The 22,736-nt window shown below is 41.0% G+C and overlaps 1 protein-coding gene across 1 annotated transcript in view; it reads right to left on the bottom strand.

The window, feature by feature from the left end:
* nherf1b (NHERF family PDZ scaffold protein 1b) overlaps positions 1 to 22,736 on the bottom strand; it is a 60,381-nt gene that overhangs the window by 15,101 nt on the left and 22,544 nt on the right. Inside the window, exons 2-3 of the mRNA XM_066704780.1 lie at positions 7,677 to 7,847; positions 541 to 694 (exon numbers count right to left, since the gene is read on the bottom strand). Of these exons, the coding sequence (XP_066560877.1) occupies positions 541 to 694; positions 7,677 to 7,847 (325 nt within the window). The remainder of the gene's footprint in view (positions 1 to 540; positions 695 to 7,676; positions 7,848 to 22,736) is intronic.

Genomic DNA, 22,736 nt, shown 5'->3' with positions numbered 1-22,736 from the left:
TGTGTCAAAGTACTGCATCTCACACAAAGTACAGTGTGACCAGCTGGAGAAATATCACCTAAACTGACGACCTAGGGAAGAGAAATCAAAGTAGGTACCTTTTATCTTCTGCCACAGCAATAGCAAATGTTGAGGTTTTGCTGGTCCTCGACTCATTTTGATTTTTGCCATACAAGGCACCTTACTCCAACTCCCCCTCTGTCCTCTATTATACTATAGACATCTGAAGGTGTACTACAGATACAAAACAGGCAAAGGTGTACTGCAGTGTGGGCAAATGGGACAACTCCTTTGAGGCCTAGAACCACTAAACGTTCGCTCTATCTTCAAACCACAAATTCCAGATTTCCTATATTGTCAGATGCCAGTTCTACTGAATAGAAACATCTGAGAGTACCGTTTGTGAGAGTTTCACGGGTAAGGCAAGGTTTTGGTCTGGTCTAGGCCCACGTTTGAGGAGGAGGCCTTGATTTACTGCTGCAGGGGGTCTGCGCAGACATTGCCGATATGCAGGGTGCAGCGGGTCGATCTCTCGCTTACCTGTCAGGTGGGCTTCAGTGGGGATGACTTTGCATTTCTTGAAAAAGGAGTCTGTGTCAGGATCCACGACAAGCAGGGATGTCTCCTCGCCACCGTTCTTGATCGCAGACACTACATCTGAATGCTGCTTGCCCTCCATAGATATGCCATTCACCTACACACAAGACACGGGATCTTAGCACCTGGCAGTCTAACACAAAGGATTTAGCTCACCAGTATGCCCAGAACTGGGACTATACCCCCACAAACAATCACCCAGATATTAAAGAGCTGTTATTGTTTCCCCATCATGCTGCAATACCATACAATGCCAGTGTCAATAAGTATGGGGCTTGTTAATGAATGATTCCAAACAACCCCTTCCAGAAATGAGCAATTTTCTTGCTGTTATGTTTCCACACCTAGCACTTTCAAGTGTTTTTTTTAATTTATACATTTTCTCCCAATGACCTTGATAACCCAGAGAAGTAGAATTACCTAGGCATAAGAAAAGGGGCGACTCCACAGGGAAAGTTAAAGATGAGACACCGCAACTTTACAGACAGACAGGAAGCCACCAATACACACCCATGTCAAATATCTTTTACCTTGATTAAAATATGGTCAACATGTTGTAAAATACAGTGAAATCATGGTAAGGAAGCAAGGTAGGTTTCAGCATAGGGTCAACCCATATGAGCGTGGTAGACCTTATAAAAGAGTAGAGTTATAAAGGGGCAGAACACAGGTCACAGTGACGACAAAAAAAAAAAAAAACAGGCAAGCACCACAGCCAAGAGATGCCAACTTCTGCAGCCACCATTGGGTTTGCAGGACCAAGGAGAGGCTCTTGGGAATACCTAGGAATTATCTTCCAAGGTTCCAAGTTCCTGTGGGAGGAAAGGGGCTGGGGAAGAGGATAGGCAGGGAGTGATGTTCTCAGAAGAGCATTGCGTACCCAGCTGTAAACCCAGCCCCTTTTGGCAGCTCCCCTCTCTACTAGCTTTATCTCCCTGAACTAAATAGGGCTTGCAAACTGAGCTCCCTCCTGAAGATGCCGAACTCTAAGAGAGCAAACAAGTGCACAAGAGGCCAGTCTGAACAAAGCTGTCCAGAACAGCTGCACAGTTATATTTCTGGTATTCGTTTGGGGCTGTGGATTGAATAGTGCAGTGGATTGGAAAGCGAGGCTGTGGTAAATCTAAAATTATAAAGCCCATGCTGACCAGAAAATATTTAGAAAGATGCTTTGCACTAGCTTTCATTGCACAGGTCAATCCATTTAATAATAATAATCATCATCAATTGAATTAAGAACCTAATTAATTCATATTATTCTACTGCATCTTCCAACTTTCCTGTGATGACTATGATCAAGGAAAATCAGTAGACCACAAGAATTTCCATCAAATCTCAAAAGCATTCAAACCAAAACAAAAACTGGAATAAGTTTCCAGTGTGGATGCAGTCACAACGCGCTGTTCTGTCCACAATTGTTCCTTTCCTGGAACATTTGTGTCAGTATAGAATGTGGCTTTTTTTCCCCACCTAATCTTTTAACAAATTCTACTTAAACCGATGCTTTTATTTCAGGTTTATATTTTAAAAATGAGTCACTGCATTTCAGAAACATTCGACCACGATTTACCACCATAAAAAATAAAAAAACACTGACATTTCATGAGTGTTCCGCTATACCTTTGCTGTGATCCTGCTAAACATTTTATACATTGAAGCCATTGTTGAGAACTAGGTTGCAACAGGACCAGGCTGTAATTCTGTACTGCAGTGTTTAATTTGAGACAGAAAGAGTTACTCACTCACTAGCAACAGGTGGACTCTGAGCACAAAGGAAACTGTCAGGAGCTACAAACGACACTGCTACTTGCTGTTGACATTTAAATAAGCGCTCGTTCGGTTTTCTGTTGAATCTGCAGGTGGAGACTGGGCCCCTTGTGCCAACTTCTGACAGCTGTGCTTCAGGAAAGGAACAAAACAGACTGGGAGAGGCAATTTGAAACTTGCTCAGGCTAGTGTTTTGTGCCCTTTATATATTTTTGTGGATAAGGCCAGTTTGTATTGTGGTTTTTAATATCAGAATGCTAGCAAATCGGGCAAGTCTATTTTGAACACCCCCGACTGTCTGCGTTTCCGCTTACTTGTACCTATTTTACATAAATGGAGCCATTTGTACTGTACAGAATATGTTGTAGCAAAATGCACAGTGTAAACAGGTGTCAAGTGTGGAATGTGGACTGAAGTAGGCAGAATCTCCACTAGGAATTCTGGGAAGTGGGCCCCAAGGAAAATATTCTATGTTCCATGTGCCCTTACAAACTACTTAAGGTTTACTGAGCCTGGAGTATGACACTAGTAATTACACCTCAGATGTCCAGTTGCAATATAAATAAAACAAATAGAATGTTTGATTTAGAGATGAAATGCTGGACTATACATGTTGAAAATAACATCTGTGGCTACATTAACAAGCTCTATTGTGTATAACCGGTGGGTTTTAAATCTCTATCACAAAGGTGGCCTTTTTAAATGAATGTAGACTAAATTGTCATACAATACATTTTTCCAGTAGTCTCATTCAAGTGTGTATCTCAAAGCTGTTAGATGGACACTGAGATAGAGGCAAAGGAGGAGGGGGAAAAAAATAGAAAAGAAAATCCAATCTTTTATCCAGCTTAGTTTATTAAAGAGGTAAGCCCATCATTTCATAGAGTGAAACCCAAATCAAAAGTAGGAAAAATAAAGCTGTATTTGTAAAGGTACTACATGAGATAATGAGCCACAGTGAACATGGAAGTTAATGATTATCTACAGTTAACTATTTTTTTAACCTCTTGAACAGAGCAGGGTGGAAAAGAGACGCGCAATACTGTAGTGCTGGTATGCAGTGTCTATTGTGTCATTCACCCCCATTGAGAGAGACACTGTTTGATCAAATGAATGTGCACTTGACTGCATTCTCCTCTTGGCACAAAAATGATGGGAAACAGAAATGTAAAACGCAGGTCATACCACTCTGAGTCACAGAACACTGATCTGGAGAAGCTAGGGCAGTATGGTACCAAATGTAATTATGCAACAGCTTTGCAAGGCAGACATCTTATCTGATTGCTGGCAATGTGTTTGGCACACTGGCAATCGATATTAAATTATGACACAATCAGAAAGATTCACCGACATTATGAAGAAATTTAAAACCTCAGTCGGTCACTCAAACTCGAAAATGGCTTCATATCAAATGGAACATGTATCCACCATCTTTCTACACTCTGCATTTGGCAGAATATAAATTGAGGGGCTTGGTCACATACTCAGGCTTTTGAAACTACTTTTTGCACCAACTTATTATATTGGCTGATTGGAAAATCAAAAATAAATAAATAAATAAATAAAAAGAAGCTCTACTCTCCTCTTAGCATATTTCTAATCTCAGACTAGCTTTGAATCTTCATTCCGTACTGCAGCTTTACTTTAGCGAGACCTTCAACTAAGTGTCAACTTTGTATTAAAGTATTAAAGACATTCCAGTTGACCTAAAAACCTGCCACATCTCCCGGGATCTTAACAAAATCAACACTGCACCGGTTCAGCAGCAGTGCGGTGTTGTGCTGTACTGATATATGGAGAAATAAAAATACACAATACAAGGTTTAAAATACGGCAGTTTATACAAAGCTGTTAAATCCACAGCTACAAATTAATGGAGGGGGGAGTGCTTAATAAACAAAACACCCGAGAGTGAAAAGGAATGCTTTGGTGAGAGCTGCAGGCTGCACTGAGCTGCCCGAGACATTCCCACAGCCCGTTTCCCTGGCAACTTCATTACGCAGTGTGATTGAGTGGCCAGTGGCACAAAGCAGTGGCCATTTAGGTGCATTAGGGGTGAAGGCTACAAAAGAAAAGAAACAAGCACACTATGAATATATGGATATTAGAGTAACTATGTGGAGAATTCCGATTATCAAAGTGGGCTGAGGCATGGAGACTATTATTATTATTATTACTATTATTACCACCATCATTCTTGCAATCATGTGGGACATGTGCCATATGCAATGAAGTGGGCTATTTAGGTTGATCACATTCCTGATAGAGTGGAAGTGCTGAACTTTATGTCAGTGCTGTATGGAAGTAACCGAGCAATCCTGCTGGTGGAGATCGTACAGAAATGTGAAAAGATGGATATTTATTACAGTGGAATACACCGATCAACCATAACATTATGACCACTGACAGGTGAAGGGAATAACACTGATAATCTCGTTATCATGGCACCTGTCAGTGGGTGGGATATATTAGGCAGCAAGTGAACATTTTGTCCTCAAAGGTGATGTGTTAGAAGCAGGAAAAATGGGCAAGTGTAAGGATCTGTGCGACTTTGACAAGGGCCAAATTGTGATGGCTAGACGACTGGGTCAGAGCATCTCCAAAACTGCAGCTCTTGTGGGGTGTTCCAGGTCTGCAGTGGTCAGTACCTATCAAAAGTGCTCCAAGGAAGGAAAAGCGGTGACTGTAGCTCAAACTGCTGAAAAAGTGAATGCTGGTTCTGATAGAAAGGTGTCAGAACACACAGTGCATCGCAGTTTGTTGCGTATGGGGCTGCGTAGCTGCAGACCAGTCAGGGTGCCCATGCTGACCCCTGTCCACTGCCGAAAGCACCTACAATGGGCACGTGAGCATCAGAACTGGACGACGGAGCAATGGAAGAAGGTGGCCTGGTCTGAAGAATCACGAGTTCAAGGTGTTGAATTGGCCTCCAAATTCCCCAGATCTCAATCCAATCGAGCATCTGCGGGATGAGCTGGCCAAACAAGTCCGATCCATGGAGGCCCCACCTCGCAACATACGGGATCTGCTGCTAACGTCTTGGTGCCAGATACCACAGCACACCTTCAGAGGTCTAGTGGAGTCCATGCCTCGACGGGTCAGGGCTGTTTTGGCAGCAAAAGGGGGACCTACACAATATTAGGCAGGTGGTCATAATGTTATGGCTGATTGCTGTATGTACTCTATATAAACAAGGGAGATGTGGCAACAGCCTTCACAGACCACAGCTCCTGTCAAACAGGCCTAATGGACACAGGTTCTTTGGACATTTGGCATTTATGAGATATTACCTTCAGTTATTTTATTTTGGGCTGCTGGGCAGATGAGAAAAACTGATTGCTTAATACAGTGGTTGGTAGGTGTACCTCTCAGTTGAGATGATATTTGCTCTTCCTGTTCCTGCTTTACACAAGTTGGCTACACTTTTCCTTTCTCCTCCCTTGCCCCCCTGTGGTGGAACCAGCTACCTGCATTCCAGTTTGGACTGCACCTCTATAAAGCACAATCCATCTCTCCACTATGCAAACTGACAGTGGTTTCATACATTAGAAGTTCAGATTGTAAGCACTCTTTTTTTAACTCTTTGTTCTTTTGCATGCTTACTGCTCTAATATATTGCACTGTAATCTTGAACCTAATTTGAAATGTATATTTCTTATGGTTTCTTTCAGATCAGCTTGTATGGGTGGGTGCCTGGACTTCTGTGGCCCTCAAACAACACACATCTCTGACACAGGGTCACCTTGTGGGTTATGTCTGCTCTCTTTTATGTTTGGTGTTGTGTTAGACACAGCTCAGGTCAAAACCTGTGCTTCAATCTATTGTCTAAAGGACAGTGCCCCACAGCTATACTGTGTATCTATTTCAAGCTCTCATTTTAATAACCCAGGGCTCTATCTTTGGAATGCTAAGCTAGACAGACTTTAAGGAACTTCAGCAGACGGTAAACAATACACTGTGTGAAAGAAACAAACCAAGAATAATCATACATTTTACAAAATGCTTCTGTGGGGAAGCTGTGGCTTTACTTCTTATGAGTCAGGAGATTGAAAAAGCCTCTTAACTCCTGTGTTGCAAGAAGGTAAAGCTTCACGGTTTGATTATTTTGTGGATTCTTCAGAACAGTGACTGATTGGAGGTTAATAATTGCACACCTTGTTAACTGAAGAGAAAAAAAAAAGCCTATTGTATCAGTACAATTATCCAGAGTACAGAGATATACATTTTTAGTGCTTTAACGTGGTAGACACAATTTAAAAGACAAATTTACACTTTTATGATTTACTGTGCCAATAATTTTGATCGTAGCAGAATTCCATTACTAACAACCCATTCTATTGCACTAGATTCATGTGAACTTTACACAGCATTTTCAAATCCACTCGGGGGTTTCAAATTCTAATTCGAGACTTGCAAAGATTACACATCCACTCAGATTAAACCACAAATTTGAAAAGAATGACTGGAATAACAACACCACCAACAAACACAAAATTTCTCGGTTTATCACAAAGTTACCAGCTGACAATCAGTAAATCCAGGGCTGAATGAATGGGATAAATTGAAAATATGAACTTTACTCCAATTACATTTCAGAATGTATTACTACTTTAAAAGCCTCATTTTCTCAGCCTGGTAAGCCAGCAGTCTTGTGCATCTTCATTAGGAACCAACTTGTGCTAAACACCTAACTCTCACTCAACTGATGTAAGACGATGACGTTGAGATTCCCATTAGTGAGAAAGGGCCTTGAGCAATAAGGGGGGAGTCTTTCCAGTCCCCTCACTTAGTTCGTCTTTTTCAGACTGATACGAAAAGGGCCAAGTTTTGTTAAGGTACTGGTGGTGTAAACTTTGGAAAGGTCAATACAGGAGCAAGAAGAGTGAACGGACATAAAAGAAGCAAAACAAAATAGCTTTTTCTTAGCAGACCCTTATCCAGGAAAACTTACAATTGGTAGAATATATCACATTATTTTTTCAATTGCCCATTTATACAGCTGGGTTTTTACTGGAGCAATCTAGATAAGTACATTGCTCAAGGGTACAACAGGGACTGGACCCACAAACCTCCACTCAGGAGTCCAGAGTCCTAACCAATGCTCACTGCTGCACTTATGTTAATCTTCTAAGTCACTGTACCATTCTAAAACAGTAATCCTAAGCAATCCTTTCACTTGAATACAGCGGTTATACGCCTGCACAGGTCAAGGCAATCCAAATCCCAGTGCAATCCATCATCCGAACTGCTTTCCTGCACAATTTCCCAATGAGACCCATGTGAGAGGAGTGACGGAGGGAGCGGGGGCTTACCGCCACAATCCTGTCCTGGGGCAGAAGGCCGGACTTCTCTGCGGGGGAGCCTGCATCCACAGCACGGATGTACTGGCCCGGTTTAGACTTCTCGCTGTGCAGGTTGAAGCCATAGCCAGTGCTGCCCTTCTTGATTTTACACAGCCGAGGACGATGCTCACTCTTGGATTCCTAGAAAGGGTATAAAAAATAAAATAAAATAAAAAGTCAGATAGAGGCCTACATGTTAGAACAATTTAGGCCATATATAGCATTTGAATTTGGGCACAATCAGAGATGAAAGGCTAGGATTGATTCCTTTATTAAAATTTTGTATTCTTCCATTTTGACTGTACAGCGATGCGTGCCCATCAGTGTCTAAAGGCTATCTCCCAGTAAATGAAGGCAAAATGTTTCTGCTTCATGTCAGCGAAACGGAGTGTAGAGGAGAGGAGGGTGCTGAAAAGTTCAAACATCAAAAGAGATCTGTATTTTAAGGTGGGACAACTGGTTAACCTATTGGTCATCACAAGAGAACCGTTTGATAATGAGTTTCCAGTAAATGTCACAATATTAAAAATGTGGATTGACACTTAGGGCCACTTTAAAGCAAAACTCTGACACACACACAACCCCGTGCTGGATAGTAGTTATATTTACGAGTAGTAGAGTTTAAATGCGAATGAAAACCATGTAATCATGAAACTGAATTGAACACAAAACAAGACTTAAAATGCACACAGAAACATTCTTCATTTCAAATTGGGGGGGGGGGGGGGGGGGTTGCTGCTTTCTAATTGAGCATCTGCATGTCAACTCGTATTACAGTATGTGTGTGCAACCCACAACTAAATCAGTATAGCTTTTGACATATACATAACTATTTCAGAAAACGCAATGCAAATGGCACTATATAGTCTCATTTGCATTGGCTTCCTGAAATAGTTTCCTAATTTGTGGTTTGTTGTGCAACAAGGGTTACGCAGTGGCGGTTTTCTGCAGAGCTGTGTCAAACGTCCGTCTCTCGCTCACGCTCATATTCAGGGGCACTCATTCAGAATACTATGAAAGACCTTATTAGCAAATTCCTCACACTGTCACACTGGTGTGCTAACTGAAGGGCAGTATGAGCAGGGGAAGGGACAGGAGAAGGTGTATCCCCAGTGCTGCGTACTACAGGCAGGTATTGAAGAGTGAGGGTGCCAGTGGGATAAAGCTCAACCCAAGAGCTGGCTCGTATCTCACAAAGCCAAAACTCAAAGGACCACGGGTAATGGAAAGCCACCTCCCTGTGGCTCTTTTCTCCAACAGCTTTCAGGCAGCCACATACCAAATCATCGGGGAATCTCTTTCAACTGGCCGCCAATTTAACCAAGCCACTGTGCCCGTTATTTTTGGAAACAAGAGACTGAGATTCCACCATTCACTCTGGGCAGGAAGTTTGAGGAACAAGAGCTTTAAATGGAAATAAAACTCAAAGCCTACTCAATGAATGTCATGAACTGACTACACAACTCCACAGATGCACCAGAGGAATCCCCATCATTTATACATTGCATTCAAATCATATTAATTCGTACTTGTGAAACGTGTTTTGACAAAGAAAATTGTTTAATGTATACATCTATTACTTCCATGTTGTGGACTGGGCTAAAGGTGTCCAGCCCTGGTCCAGCAGAGCCAGAGTCCAGTATGTTATAGGTCATGCTTGAATCAATTTATTAAAAGCAAATCAAAAATAAAAACAATGGAATTTTTTTTTATCCACTTAGTAGCTGTTCAGCTATGGCAGGCAATGTGCAACTCGGGTCTATGTGGCTCATGATTTCATTCCAAATAGTCTTGGAATTACTTAATTGAGCAAATAACCCTCTTGATGAGATTACTCCATGCCTTGTGAAACTGATGATGCAGGGATTAAAGTATAAACCATGCTGCGGTGTGGACTGTGCACTCAAGTTGATCAATAACCAAATCCCTAAGCACATACCTTAGCTCATTTGCACTAGGATGTATGCTTTTGAATATTGTACAGATTATATTTACTTTTGTAATGCTTTGAAAATATTGCTTGTGAAGTCGCCCGGGTAAGGGCATTTTCAATAAATTAATAATTAATAATTTAATAATTAAGTTCTTAAATTATTATCAATGCTACTAATGGAAGGGAAAGCTTTTACTTCCAAGCATGGAATATGTGAAATGCCAAAATAACTAGTCACCCGTTATTTCTGTTCAACTCATACTGAAACAATTAGAAATTGAAGGAGGTAGCATTAAAATAGAAAATAATGATCAACAGAAATGATTATTCTTATGAAGCCAACTGGCCCAAGAGATTATTTAAGAGGTAGCAGCTATGAATGAATGAGCTAAATTACTATGTCAAAACCATCTCCACGTTTTGCGGTTTGCTGCTAAGACACTATCACTGATTCTTATCGAGAGCCGAAGGGTCAGTCTGGGTTCGACCCAGTTGCTTCCATGGCAATAGGGCAGGAATTCCTGTCGTTCCTGTGACATCTGGCAGGAAAGGAGAGCTATGGGGTGCTCCCCAGCCAAGGGCGTGCACTCTCCCACTCCCACCACACATTCATCTTGCCTTTTCTGGAATTCCAGATGCATAAACTCAGACAAGATTATGAGCAAAGACTGAGGAAAAACAATAGACAAAAAATGTATACACATAATAAAATATGTCTGGCTTAATAATTGGATATTTTTTCTGCCCCATGTCTCCTCTTCCGCTTCCCTCACCTCAGTGCCTCTGACTGGTGCTGAGCTACACCCTCCACAAGACCCAGACTGCAGAGTCCTGCTCGCTCCCCAGAGCACATCCCCAACAGCCCAAAACACGTGAGACACCTGACCCTGAACCGTGTTTCCCTGCATTCACTGAACCACGGGACCAACTAATCCAGAAAGACAGTACATGTGCTTTATCCCCAGGAAGAACTCACTCTCACCTCATGACTCTCATCATTAAGTAACTGCCTGGAAGGGAAGTAAACCAGTGGGCCCTGGACCTTCACAGATTAATTTCTCTCCCGGGGCAGTTTGTTTCTCTCTCCTCTGTGCTTGATGGTTATATTGACATTGTTGTCAAAGAGCTCTGTGACAACTTGTTGCGAATAAAAAAAAAATGAATTAAAATGTATTGATTGACTTCCTGGAATCCATATTAAATCGCCATCGTTGTAAGTCCCATGTTAGCTTCATGTTTCATTAACACACAGGTTTTCAGTTCGTATAAGCCCAGCACCACGAACCGTGACGTTATGCTGTGTAAATGATATCCAAGTATTAAAAAATAAACATCTAGGTTGCAGAACTTCAATGCATCCCTTTGAGACTGGTGACATTTTAATAAGCATTCAAGGTCCCCCTCCCATCGTTTACAATGTCGCAGAACAGACTGATTACCTTTCCTTGGCGTTTACTCCAACCCACATACTATACCATTCAGCTCCCTCCTGCTCATCTGTGCTTTAAGTCAAAGCGCTGCTCAGAGTTGCCTGATATACAGCATCCAGGCTTGCGAGACTATTTATACCTGAAGGACCTAATTAGTAACTGATAGCGATTTTTTAATCTTGGATAATCCCCCTCTAATCCATAGGAACATCTGCTACTTACTAAATGAGATGGAAACAAGGTATTTAAGCAAGTACTGATGTGCATACACAATATGTTACTGCACACATCAAAGAGCTTGCCATACTAAGAGTTAAAGGAACCACAAGAATCCACAGTGCTTTGTTATCCGAGATAACCTATGGCAATTTGAAATTATATAAACGCAATGCATCAATCCAGCCTCAATATAATCCTCCCAGTTAAACAAGTACAAAAAGTTAAGTACTGAATTAGCAACAATGCCATAACAAAACAAAAAAAATTTGTTTCCCACCATTTTCCAAAAATAAGTCCTGGAAATGTGGTCCCTTTCCTATAGAGCTCCACCTATTTCTTGTTTTTAAACAACTGGATGAGGACAGCACGAAATGTGCTGGCAATCCTCACTGCTCTATACCTTTAACAATTGAGTCGAGGAAAGAAAAACAAGAAGTGAAAAAAAAAAAAACAGTTTGGCTTCAGTGTAAAAAATTGCCTTTTAGTTCAGCTTGAATAATACCTACAGATTCTGATTTGTGACCTTTGGTCATATCCTCCAGCCAATGAAAATCCTCTTGAGCTAGTAACTTGCCAACTCTTAGCTTTTAACAGCTACTCAGCAATTCCTGCTTGTGCTCCCATAACGAATGGGAATACCTCCTGATCGGTCAACTAACAAAATAGCCACATTTCCGCTCCCAGAGTCCCTCAGGGTTAATTAATTAGGCCACAATACCTCCCATTTTTGACAACTGTAGGCAGCAGTCTGCAATGCCTCAGTCCCAGGCATTATGAACTGTGATACTCCCTTGTTTCTACTCAAGAAGACTAGCTGCCCTTCAGTCATCTTCAATACATTTTGGGCCAAACCTTAGCTTTAATTAACTCCACCACAACGCCCCCCAGTTCCTCAGCTCTAACCCCTAGGACACACTCCTTCCCACTTCCTGTGCTCCAACAACTACACTTTGCCAGTCTTACTCCCAGACACCTGACTTGGATCTAACCACTAGACCTCATTACTTCACCACACCCCTGCCTTAACCACTTCAGTCAGCCCCACTGTGCTCCCAGGCCTGCAGAGTGCCAGCTTTTGAACACAAATGATAAGACTTAACATGGATCAGATATGAAAAACCAAGCTATAACAAAATAACAAGCACAAAACAAAGCCAACCACAACCACTCCTGGGCACAGGAGCAGGTTTTTCAACCATATCCTGATGCAGACCAGATGTTGTGCTGATGTGCATACCACCCACATGAAAGTACAGTGACAATAAGTGCACAAGTGGGCAGTTTCTTTATTCACTAATATGAGCATCAAACAAGTGAGTCACAGAAAAGCTTTAATATATGAATTGTTCTCTACATTGTCATTTTTTTTTGTAATGAGGTTTATGCTGCCATATAGCAGATTGAATGTTAGTTTGATGAAACATGTAAGTTGCCTTCGATAAAGATAACATGCAAGCGACTTAATCAAAAATTGGGCCACGCTCCTTTGCAATGTCTCTGAAAATAACCAGTCCAAACACGGGGAGGAGCTTTTAACTGACTGACAAACAGGACTTGACAAAACATCAAAAAAGTCCGTTTCCCTTTTTTCCTGGCCCCACAATACTATAGGCCCTTGTATTGGGAAGATGAGAAGTCGCATGCTTTAAATGCAAGAATGCAGCAGATTTCTGGCAGGAGGCCGCTCAGCTGTGCAGCCCGACCCCTCACGCACAAACTATTCGATCTTTAGACCCAGGAAGTTTGGATCTGCCCACAGTGAGCTACAATATGAGCCTGACTTAAACAATTTCCAATTTCAAGAGATGCATGCCATCGTAAGACAAGATAGAAGCTCCCTGCGGTTTCACAAACCTGGATGAGACAATGGGGCATTCCAGTTCACTACCAAGTGGTTTCCATGGAGCTTCTGCCATAGTGACTCAGACATCGAACCACAAGGGCACTGGAAATTACGTTTCTTCCAGTAAGCAATATAGCAAACAGTTTGATTCATTAGGGGCAAGATAATACATTTCTAAATTATTTTTAAAGCCCGATATACATGTCATCACATCGCAGTGGGGCGGGTGTTGAGATTACGTGACCTCAAATGAGGTTTGAGAAACTGCTTTGCCCTCTTCAAACTTTAGAATTCATTGAAGTAATTGAGTTGCAGTCCAAGCCATAGTGCATACCTGTGTCCACAAGTGTGTGTGTGTGAACGTATACTTACTTACACACACTAACAACACTGTCAGGTAAAAGGTTTTGCAAGATTATCCCTGCTAATATTTTCTGAAGAGATATGTACTGTAGTGTCTCCTTTTGCTGTAGTTCCATAACAGGCGACAGAAAATTACTTTAAATGGAGCAATCAGAGGATGATGCTCTTTTCAGAAGCATCCCTCCCCAGCAACAATACTCTTTAGAGATATAATAAGAGGCAGCATTTAAGTGAAATTCTTACTACAGAGCAGGAAAGCGGCAATTGATTGTCTGACAGAAATGAACACTCTGCAGAGGATCTAACATGATAAACATGCATGGTTTGGCTGTAGAGTTGACTTGTATTTAAGTAATGTGCTGCTCTTTGGTTCATTCTCACACACATCTGTGCTGGACACAAAATCCCTCTGATGGATTCAGTCGTGTTTTATTTTAGTCACAGTGTCCGTCGAGTGTTTTGTTGATGTTGAATATGAATCTAGATACCTCACCAAATCAACACCGACAAGAAAAAGATTCTTCACCAAATTCCTGGTCAGCAGGATTTACTCGGCTAAATATCGCAGCTTAAAGCAATACAAAAAATGGCCTTGTGCTGATTCCAGCCCAAAAATGTCTGACTGGTTCAGATGACTAGACTCTGAGAATTCACTCCAAGACTAAGCAGACGGAGAGGAGCCTAAAATCCCACTGCATCTGCATGGTGTTAAAACACACTATGACCACACTTGAAACAATTGCAGAATATAATAACACTTGTTTGTCTGCTATATGCAGATGGGAGTCTAATCATGGTGTGCCAGTGCAGTAGAGTGTCCCTCTTTGTGTCTTCAGTGTGCATTCGCATAACGACTCTTCATTAGGCTAATGAGTCTCATCAGCCAGTCAGCACACCTCCAAATATCAATTCAGAAATGCAAAGGAGGTTCATTACAACTGAGAATACCTTCCGCTAATTTTGCTCACCAGGGGCTTTGTTCTCCGTGACAACGAGCATGGTGTTAACTGCAAAGCCTGCTTGTTGAATACAATCAGTCTGGTTAATCCACCGGCAGATCTTAATGGAAGGTGTACTCACGCAACAGCCAACATCCATGGAGATTGTTTCTCGTTTTATTAGGAAGAGCATCACATGCCTGAGTCATTATAGACATCGGCCCACCCATAATAACTGTGATTATAAACAAAAAGCACCTTGGACCTTGTTCAAGGCCTGGAGATTAGAGAGGCTGAGACCCCTTAATTGTTCTTTAATACTAAAATAACTGGGACAGAATGGAGCTGGATTTCTAAGGCAGCACCACCAGGTCCAGCTACAGGGAGCCAGAGGGACTTAACTGGAGACAGAAATAAAAGACTCCTGATGCAGTGCAATTCCATCCATTACAGGTTTTTAGACAAATTTTAGCTTTGTTTTTTATTTTCTGCTTCATCAAACTAAAGGATTGACATCCTTCAATGGAAAACAAATGCATTCATAATTCATTATTTAACTTAATTTGTATTAATATGTATTCAACCAGGGGAGTACTAGAAAAGATCAACAAAGCGCTGCCACTCCTTCTCTTACCCCAGTTCAATCTTGAATCGTTACTATTACTCACTCGGATGCCCAAGTGCTCAATAAACATCACATATTAAAAAGTATTGTTATGGATTAAACTAAATTTGTGAAAAAGCATTTAGGTAAAGAGAATCATTTTTTTAGCCTGTGGTATTATTTCTGTAGATGCACTCACAAGTAGGTAAAATACTACTGGGGTACACATGAGCCTAAAATGATCCAAAAATCACAGTATAGTGAGTGTCCCATTGGCATACTTTTACTCCTATCTACCTAACTGTACAATATTGACATTATTTCTAAGTCTGCAATCACCTGAAATATAAATGTGCCCATTACAAAAAAACTACAGGCTCGAGACTATAGTTGAAGTATTTCCCTCATAAGAGCCGTTACACACGGCTTGGGGGGAAACAAACATGTGAAGGCGTGTCACCACAATTTGGCAGCTGTCTGAAGGGTTCTGACTGATGGATAGACAATGAGTCAGGAGCTTATGAAGGCATGAAGTGGCTTGTTTGTTTGATGTGCATTTTCCCCAGCAAAACAGTAATTCAAGCCACAGCAGAACAAGCAGTAAAGTATATCCCGGTAACTGCTAACTTCATCTCCCTACAACTTAACAAGTGCTAGAACACATGACCCTTGAAACAAAGTGTTAAAGTACTAAACATTTTGAAGAAACAAGTGAGACATGGGTCAACTAGTTTGTGTCCGTCTTTCTGTGGCTGCAGCACAGATTCACTTATAGGGTGAATTTTCATGTTTTTCTGCTTCAAAGATGTTTGAAACAAACTCCAACAATGCAATTATAATATCATGGGACAAGGTAGGGTATTGTAAACGGTGCTCGTTTGAAAATGGTTTTAAACCCTGCGCTGGAGAAGAGGACAATACACTGACTCATATTCATAGCATTCATCACTTCAACAATATCAAATATTACAGTACAGGAATAACATTAAAGTAGTTTTAAAAAGTCCTACCCTTAAAGTAGAATATTCAGGACTCCTAACAGAACTGTTCTGGTATTTGGAAAGCACCAATAAAACAGGCGTCAACCCACCGCGGTAGTTAATGTTTTATGAATACAGCCTATTATCTTTTTCTCATGAATCTGGAAAGGCTGGGACCAAACAAAAGGTGAGAGAACTAGAAATCAAGTGAAAGAACAGAAGTAGAAAGAGACAATGTCTAAAGAGAATGAAGAAAACTCTGCCCCCGATTAGAGCTCTGGCCCATTTCTATGCAGACGGTGTCGTACTGCTGTACACACTGAGCCCATTTTGACCTCCAGCCTTTAACATATCGTGCCAGTACAGAGTGCCCTAACAAGAGCGTTGTTTGCCATCTCCCTCTCCCAGAGGGTCGAACACAAACTCCCGACAACCACGAACGGGCAGGGCAAAATCAGGTTGAGAGAGAGAGGGGAAAAAAGAAGCGAAACGTATAGACCAAGCAAGGGAGAGCAGATAAATGGCACATTCATCATGTCCCTCTCTCTCAAACAGTTTATTGATACAAACTGTCCCACTAACCAGAACTGATCCTCTTAAGACAGATTTTTTTTTTTAGATAGATTAACAATTACCATGTGTGTGGATGTTGCTGAAATAAAAAATAAATAAAATCAAAACAAAATCCAGTGGCCCAAATCTGTGGAGCTGCAGTTTCCCAGGACTCACGAAGCCGAAAAGGAGACCCAAGTGAACAAAACAGGGAGGTTCTCCTCACCTCAGTTATAGCGTCACTATGTTTGGTTTTGTCAGTTTTATAGTGCATCATAACGCTAATAAACCTGTCGAGCGGTTTGTCCTTCCCTGTATGTTAGTTTGATGGCACATAAAAAAAAAATAAAAAAAAATAAACACATTAAGCAAATTTGAGCCGATGGCAAACTTGTGAATAAAGTACTAAAAGGAATTGGGTTTGGAAGTGTCCGACCCGTCTTCCAAATGCCCCCAAATTGCATTTTAGAGGATCTTAAATTTTCTCAACAAATTCTGGGAGGGGATATTAGTGCCCAAGCTCCTTTCCTTAATGGGAACATTGATGCATATTATGGGCACACAAACTTGATTAATAGCTTGGAATGTGTCTATAAAACTAAGCTAAAAGCCCTTAAGGCTCTCTGACACAATGCGTAAGACTTGCAAATTAGGCTGTGTTCAAGGTTTTTTCAGAATTAGACTACAGTACTATTGGACAACATATTGCTTGACACGTGGGTGCCTGACATGGTAACATTCCTAGCAGCCTGTTTATCTTGGGAAGGAACTGTGACTTCTAAAGTGGTGCTCCTGTACAAAATGTTTCCTCTTCCAAGATCATCACAGAAAGTCTTTAAATCGACAGGCTGGCAAATGCCGAGACCCCCCACTCCCCTGCACACTACTCTATCTTATCAAATCTGTCCATTACCAGCTAAGGAGTTACTGCATGCCTATATTGCCACAGAGCAATAATATAATAGTGGGCACAATCTAATCCAAATTTAATTTCAAAAATTTCCAGGCCATCATTTGATTATTCTGAAATGCCAAAAGCAGGTTTTTACCTTTTATTGTTAGAAAAGGCTTGAAGAAATAGATTGTATTTGAGATCTCAAATACAATTACCCATTTAATTTGTAAGCTTCCAATAGAAATGAAGCAAGGGTGGGTGTACTGGAAAACCACATCACTGTTACAGATGCGTCTTCAAAACGTGCACCAACTGGAACCAACTGTTTGAATATATTTTGTGGCCAGACAACACTAGATGTTAATCAAGACACAATGCTGCAGATTCTTTTTAATAAAATACCACTAAAAGCAGTTTCATTGTAAGCAGGTGTGCCATAATGAAAAGGCCTAAACAGAGACAACTGCAAAAATATTAAGCACAAAACACTGCCACATGTGCAAACTCAACCTTGTGTAAGAGACAGATCAGAAATACAAAACAATTCTACTCTTTTAGGTGATTTTAATACGGATGGATTTTGTGCTGTGCAGAGTTCTCCTCTAAACAGACATTCTCGCGCAAAAGGATGTTAAAGCAGCCATGTGTGTTGTGAATGTTGCGTTCCTTGGAAGTTGCAGACTGTGGTATCTGCAGTTAATCTCCTTTAGTCAGAATTTCAGACCGCTGACTCACTTGGGGATTCCACTGAGCACAGACTGTTACAGTGTATCCTCCTCACTGTTCACCTCTGATTTGAAGTGTCTGGAATCCCTAACACTCGTTTAATTTACAGTATATTAAGGCTCTCCACAGCGAGCTTCAAAGATGTTCTGGGGGGGTTGTTAGAAACGTTATTTATTTTTAATTTGAGAGTCAAATATAAACGAGCTGAACAAGAAGTGTCAGAGTTGTATCTTATACAGTCTCTGCTTGGGCCCAAAGAATAAAATAAAATGCAATATGCACTATGTAAACGGAACACAATTACTTCAAAGTTGGAATCTGTTAGGACTGGTAAAAACTTGAGACTGGCTGAAGAATTGTTCTGGTTCTGGGTAAAATGTCACCTATGCAAATAACTGGGATTGACAGGAGAGGGAATGTCAAGGAGCTCAGGGTGTGTTTTAAGGAGCAGAAAGGTGTTTTGAAGAACTTTCATACCTCTACATCGTCGGACGTTTCAGAAAGTTCCATGCTCCCTTTTGCATGCCTCTCTACTTCTGTCTGCAGTCACTACTGCAAAAGACATAGCAGGCTCTCTCTGTATATACTGTCTGCCACCCACACAACTTCACATTATGGATTAACTTGCTTAGAGCAATCATTAAAAAAACCGAAGCAAGTTTAGTTTTCTTTTCTGTTAACCCCTTACAATTGTATGCTTATAGCCCTCACACACCTCTGTATCAATGTCGGTCATATCCTTTAAAACTATTTTTATCAACACATTTTTCCAGAGCTGTACATCACACACACATACATACTAACATACTAACATTACACACACACACACACCTTTCAAAAATGACACGGAAGTTTTAATTGTATATAGGCTATTTACCAAAAGACACAACATACACCATTGTGTTTGGCGTCTCTGAACTGAGCAGTCTTGCAACAGTGGAAGTCATGTGACAACATCTGCAATACGAGCACCGTTGGCATCAAACACGTTCCACATTTGTCTTTGGAAATCTTCCATTAATACAGCCGGAGCTTTTTCATGGATGCTGTTTACAGCTGTTAAGATGTTGCCTATTGCTTCAGGTCTGTGTGTAGATTGTTTCTGTAAACAGTATCCTTATACAAGGATAACGATATCCTTATTAAGAAACTCTCACGGGTCACATGGGTAGGACTCTGTATATAAACTTAAACTTAACTAATTTTGGGGGATATTTGTAAAAGGACATTACCTAAATTCATCCCCATTCAGTGATAATTGGTCTGTTCTTACATTTTTCTTTAGTCACAAGAGTCCTTATCGATCAGATAAGAGTGTGAGAGACCTGTAATCTTTTTAATAAAGACAGTTTGACCTAAAATAATACAGTATACTTTTTATTTAATTATGGCACACTGTTACTGAACCTGGAACTAAATATAGTTTGTCATGCAAGTTCAAGTGATGCTACATTCCAAAAGAGAAAGGGTTAAAATCACTTCCTGAATGCAAAAGCAGATACGCAGTGATTCATTCATATTGTCCTCAAAAATATGTCCCGAAAACATACAAAGTACATACATAGAAAGAACACTGAAAACATTCAAGTTTTGCACCACCACAAGAATCAATAACCTAGGCCAGCTTCAGATGCTCGCTTAAATTAATCCCTGCTAGTGTGTGGGCAAACATTGAAACGGATTCAAAGACAGGCCTTTTTTCATGAGCTAATCCGACAGGAAACAGACGGAGGGTTTCCAGTTTGCATTTAATCCAACAGCCGCGCAGAGAGAACACCAGTCGGACTCTGTGGAGACGATGGATTCTTCAGAAGGCACGGGCAGAATGCGCTGTACTCCCCAACGACAGCGCAAGCCCAAGGAAACTGAGCTGGACTCCTACGTTGTCCTGTTTCCAAGCCACGACCTCTCTCACAGGGGCAATACATTATTTGCTTTTGTGGTACAAACTGAGTAGTTAGGCCTTTTGCGGTGGTTAAAATCCAGAATTACTGTGGATTATTTTTACAGTCGGGAAGTTGCGTCCCCCGACACAACATGGACATTTCACTCATAAGACAGTAAGACAGGAGCCAGAAGACTGTTAAATAAGGGCAAAAAGGAAGATTGTTCCCCTTTCCAAAATAACAAATCATGTATAGAATTAAATTTAACTAAATAGCAGCTAAGCAATAAGTGGGTTATTTTGGGATTGGACAGGAACTTAGTTTAACGGTCTTCATTTAACGGCCTACTGCAAAATAGTGGAACTTGAAGGCCACAAACGGAGGAAACGGTTAACATTTTTACAGAAAGGAATTTCATAAAGAGTCAAAGGGGGGGGCGGAACTGGTACAGTAACTGCAGCCTACAGGAAAACGACTGATGGGAGGTTGGTAGAGAAAGTCCTTTTCACTGGTGACGGCAGACACAAAAGGCTCTCTCTACCCTCACTTTCTGGAACCCATTCTTTAAGGCTTGGGCCGCCTGAGCCAGACAAGGGAGAGTGACTTTATTCCCAGTGGTCTGTTATTATTCAAGTTTTGTTCTCAGCAATTGTACAATATCCTTGAAAAGGGACAGGACTGTACTGTGCACATGGGAATTTACAAAAGAAGGTTTCAAATGTGTATTACTGGCGCACAAAACTTCAGCACATTGCATGAGTCACAATAACGGCCGTTAATTAATGCTTGCCCTTAACCTCATTAACCTCAGTTTCTAAGAAGTACAACAATAAGATATTAGATTATGTTTTACTACCTTGGTCAGCTATAGTAGTTAAAGTTCTCTCTCTCATATGTTGAGGTTAATCTGTGCAATATGCTCTGAAACATGGCTTTCTTTTTCGGTTTTCCACTCGGGAAATGGGATAATAAATGCTAGGAAATCCAGGCTAGATCAGTATAATATTATTATTATTTATTTATTTATTTTAATTCCTCGCTTCAAGCACAAAATGAAGACAAGCAATTCTGAGGGTTATATAATGTTTGGTATGCGATATCTGGCTTAAATCACACTACATGCAAGAACCCCCCCTCCGTTGTTAAACAGAAACCTTTAACCTCCTGAAACAATTCAACAAACTATAAATTCGGTTAACCAGTATTGATCTAAAACACAATGTTGCCAACTAAAAGTACATTATCTTATTTTGGGCTAAAGAAGTAAAACTGTCCATCTTACAGTTTCCAATCCTTTTTCACACAGATGCCCCTTCCCGAGAATGTAATAAAGCTCACACAGTCCTTTTGGCCAAGGCGTTCTGCCGTTGTATTTTCGCATTGAAAACCTTTCATTCATCCTGGAAGGGGGGAACGAAATCTCTTCTATCTTCAGATTCAACCTCAGGGTCAAGTTCTACTGGCATGAACTCTCCTCTGTGAATACCATGGATTGATTCCAGCCATGGTGTCAGCTGTGTCCTGTTGTTTTAGGGCTTCAGCATACGATTTCAAAAAGGGATGTTATTATAGTGAGTTTAGTGAGTTTGAGCCAGTCTCTCTCATGGGACCATCCTATGAATAGGTGTTTAATCCAGTTAGCTGCCTGGTGGGCCACAAATCTCCTCCTAATCCTGTTTGGCACAGGGTGGGTGGACTGCCCCAAAACGGGCTCATCCTTTAGGAAGCGGGGATGCATCAAAACTAAAACCTTCACACAGCCAACCTACTACACTAGTTTATTTTGAAGGTAGACTAAATGATCACAGAACTCACCCAATCAATCTTAATATAAAACATTAAAAAAACGTGTTGCTGTAGATTTAGATTTGCCTAATTTCTTCCCCTCAAAACATAAGAAAGCAAGCACCTGAGGGGGGTACAACCAGTGACACAGGGGTTTGATTCTCAGTCTTTTGATTCTCAGACAAAAGGCTACTATGTCACGAAGTGTGGTCTCGGGACTTGCTTTGGGGGTGAGGACGGGAGACACTGCAGCGATTCAGACACCTTTGTTCACAGCTCACTGTTTTCTGAATGGTCCTGGTGCAAAAATAAACAAAGCCCCCAGAATCAAGCCTTCCAGTAAAACCCTTTTCTATCTACACCTCCTCTAGCAAATTAATTAGGGTAGTTACAGGAATGTGAAAAGATGTTCAAGTTTACATGATACAGAGGTGCTGGAAAAGGAACAGTAGGTACCCAATTTACAATCTTTTGAAGATACGAACAAAGTGCTCCTTTTTTTTTTTTTCTGTCCTGGTAAAACCCAGACATCTAGCCAATAAGTGTGGGTACCGATAAGCGAGTGCTAGCAGCATGTAGTTATACTGTCACCGATTGTAGACAGGAACCAAAGCGACTTACCACCAATCAACTGGCAGAAGGCTTCAGTATCTTAGAAAAAGCACTAGCTTGTTTTGCGGCACAGGATGCAAATAATGAAAGGTTTGCCAAGGTATCGGCAGCTCTGCTTGATGCCCTCTCATGTTAGGATAGGATAATGGTAAACTAAAAGCAAAAAAGCCACTGTGCAAACGTGCAGTTTAAATTTATTTTTATGAAAGATAAGCAGCAGCAACAAGATGCAGCTCCATCTAAGTAATAAAAAAATAATGGTAT

Source organism: Amia ocellicauda, chromosome 5 (genome assembly GCF_036373705.1).
Source record: "Amia ocellicauda isolate fAmiCal2 chromosome 5, fAmiCal2.hap1, whole genome shotgun sequence".
Taxonomy (NCBI): Eukaryota; Metazoa; Chordata; class Actinopteri; order Amiiformes; family Amiidae; genus Amia; species Amia ocellicauda.
Note: the sequence above shows the minus strand (reverse complement) of the source record. Positions and strands in the feature narration are given on the sequence as shown.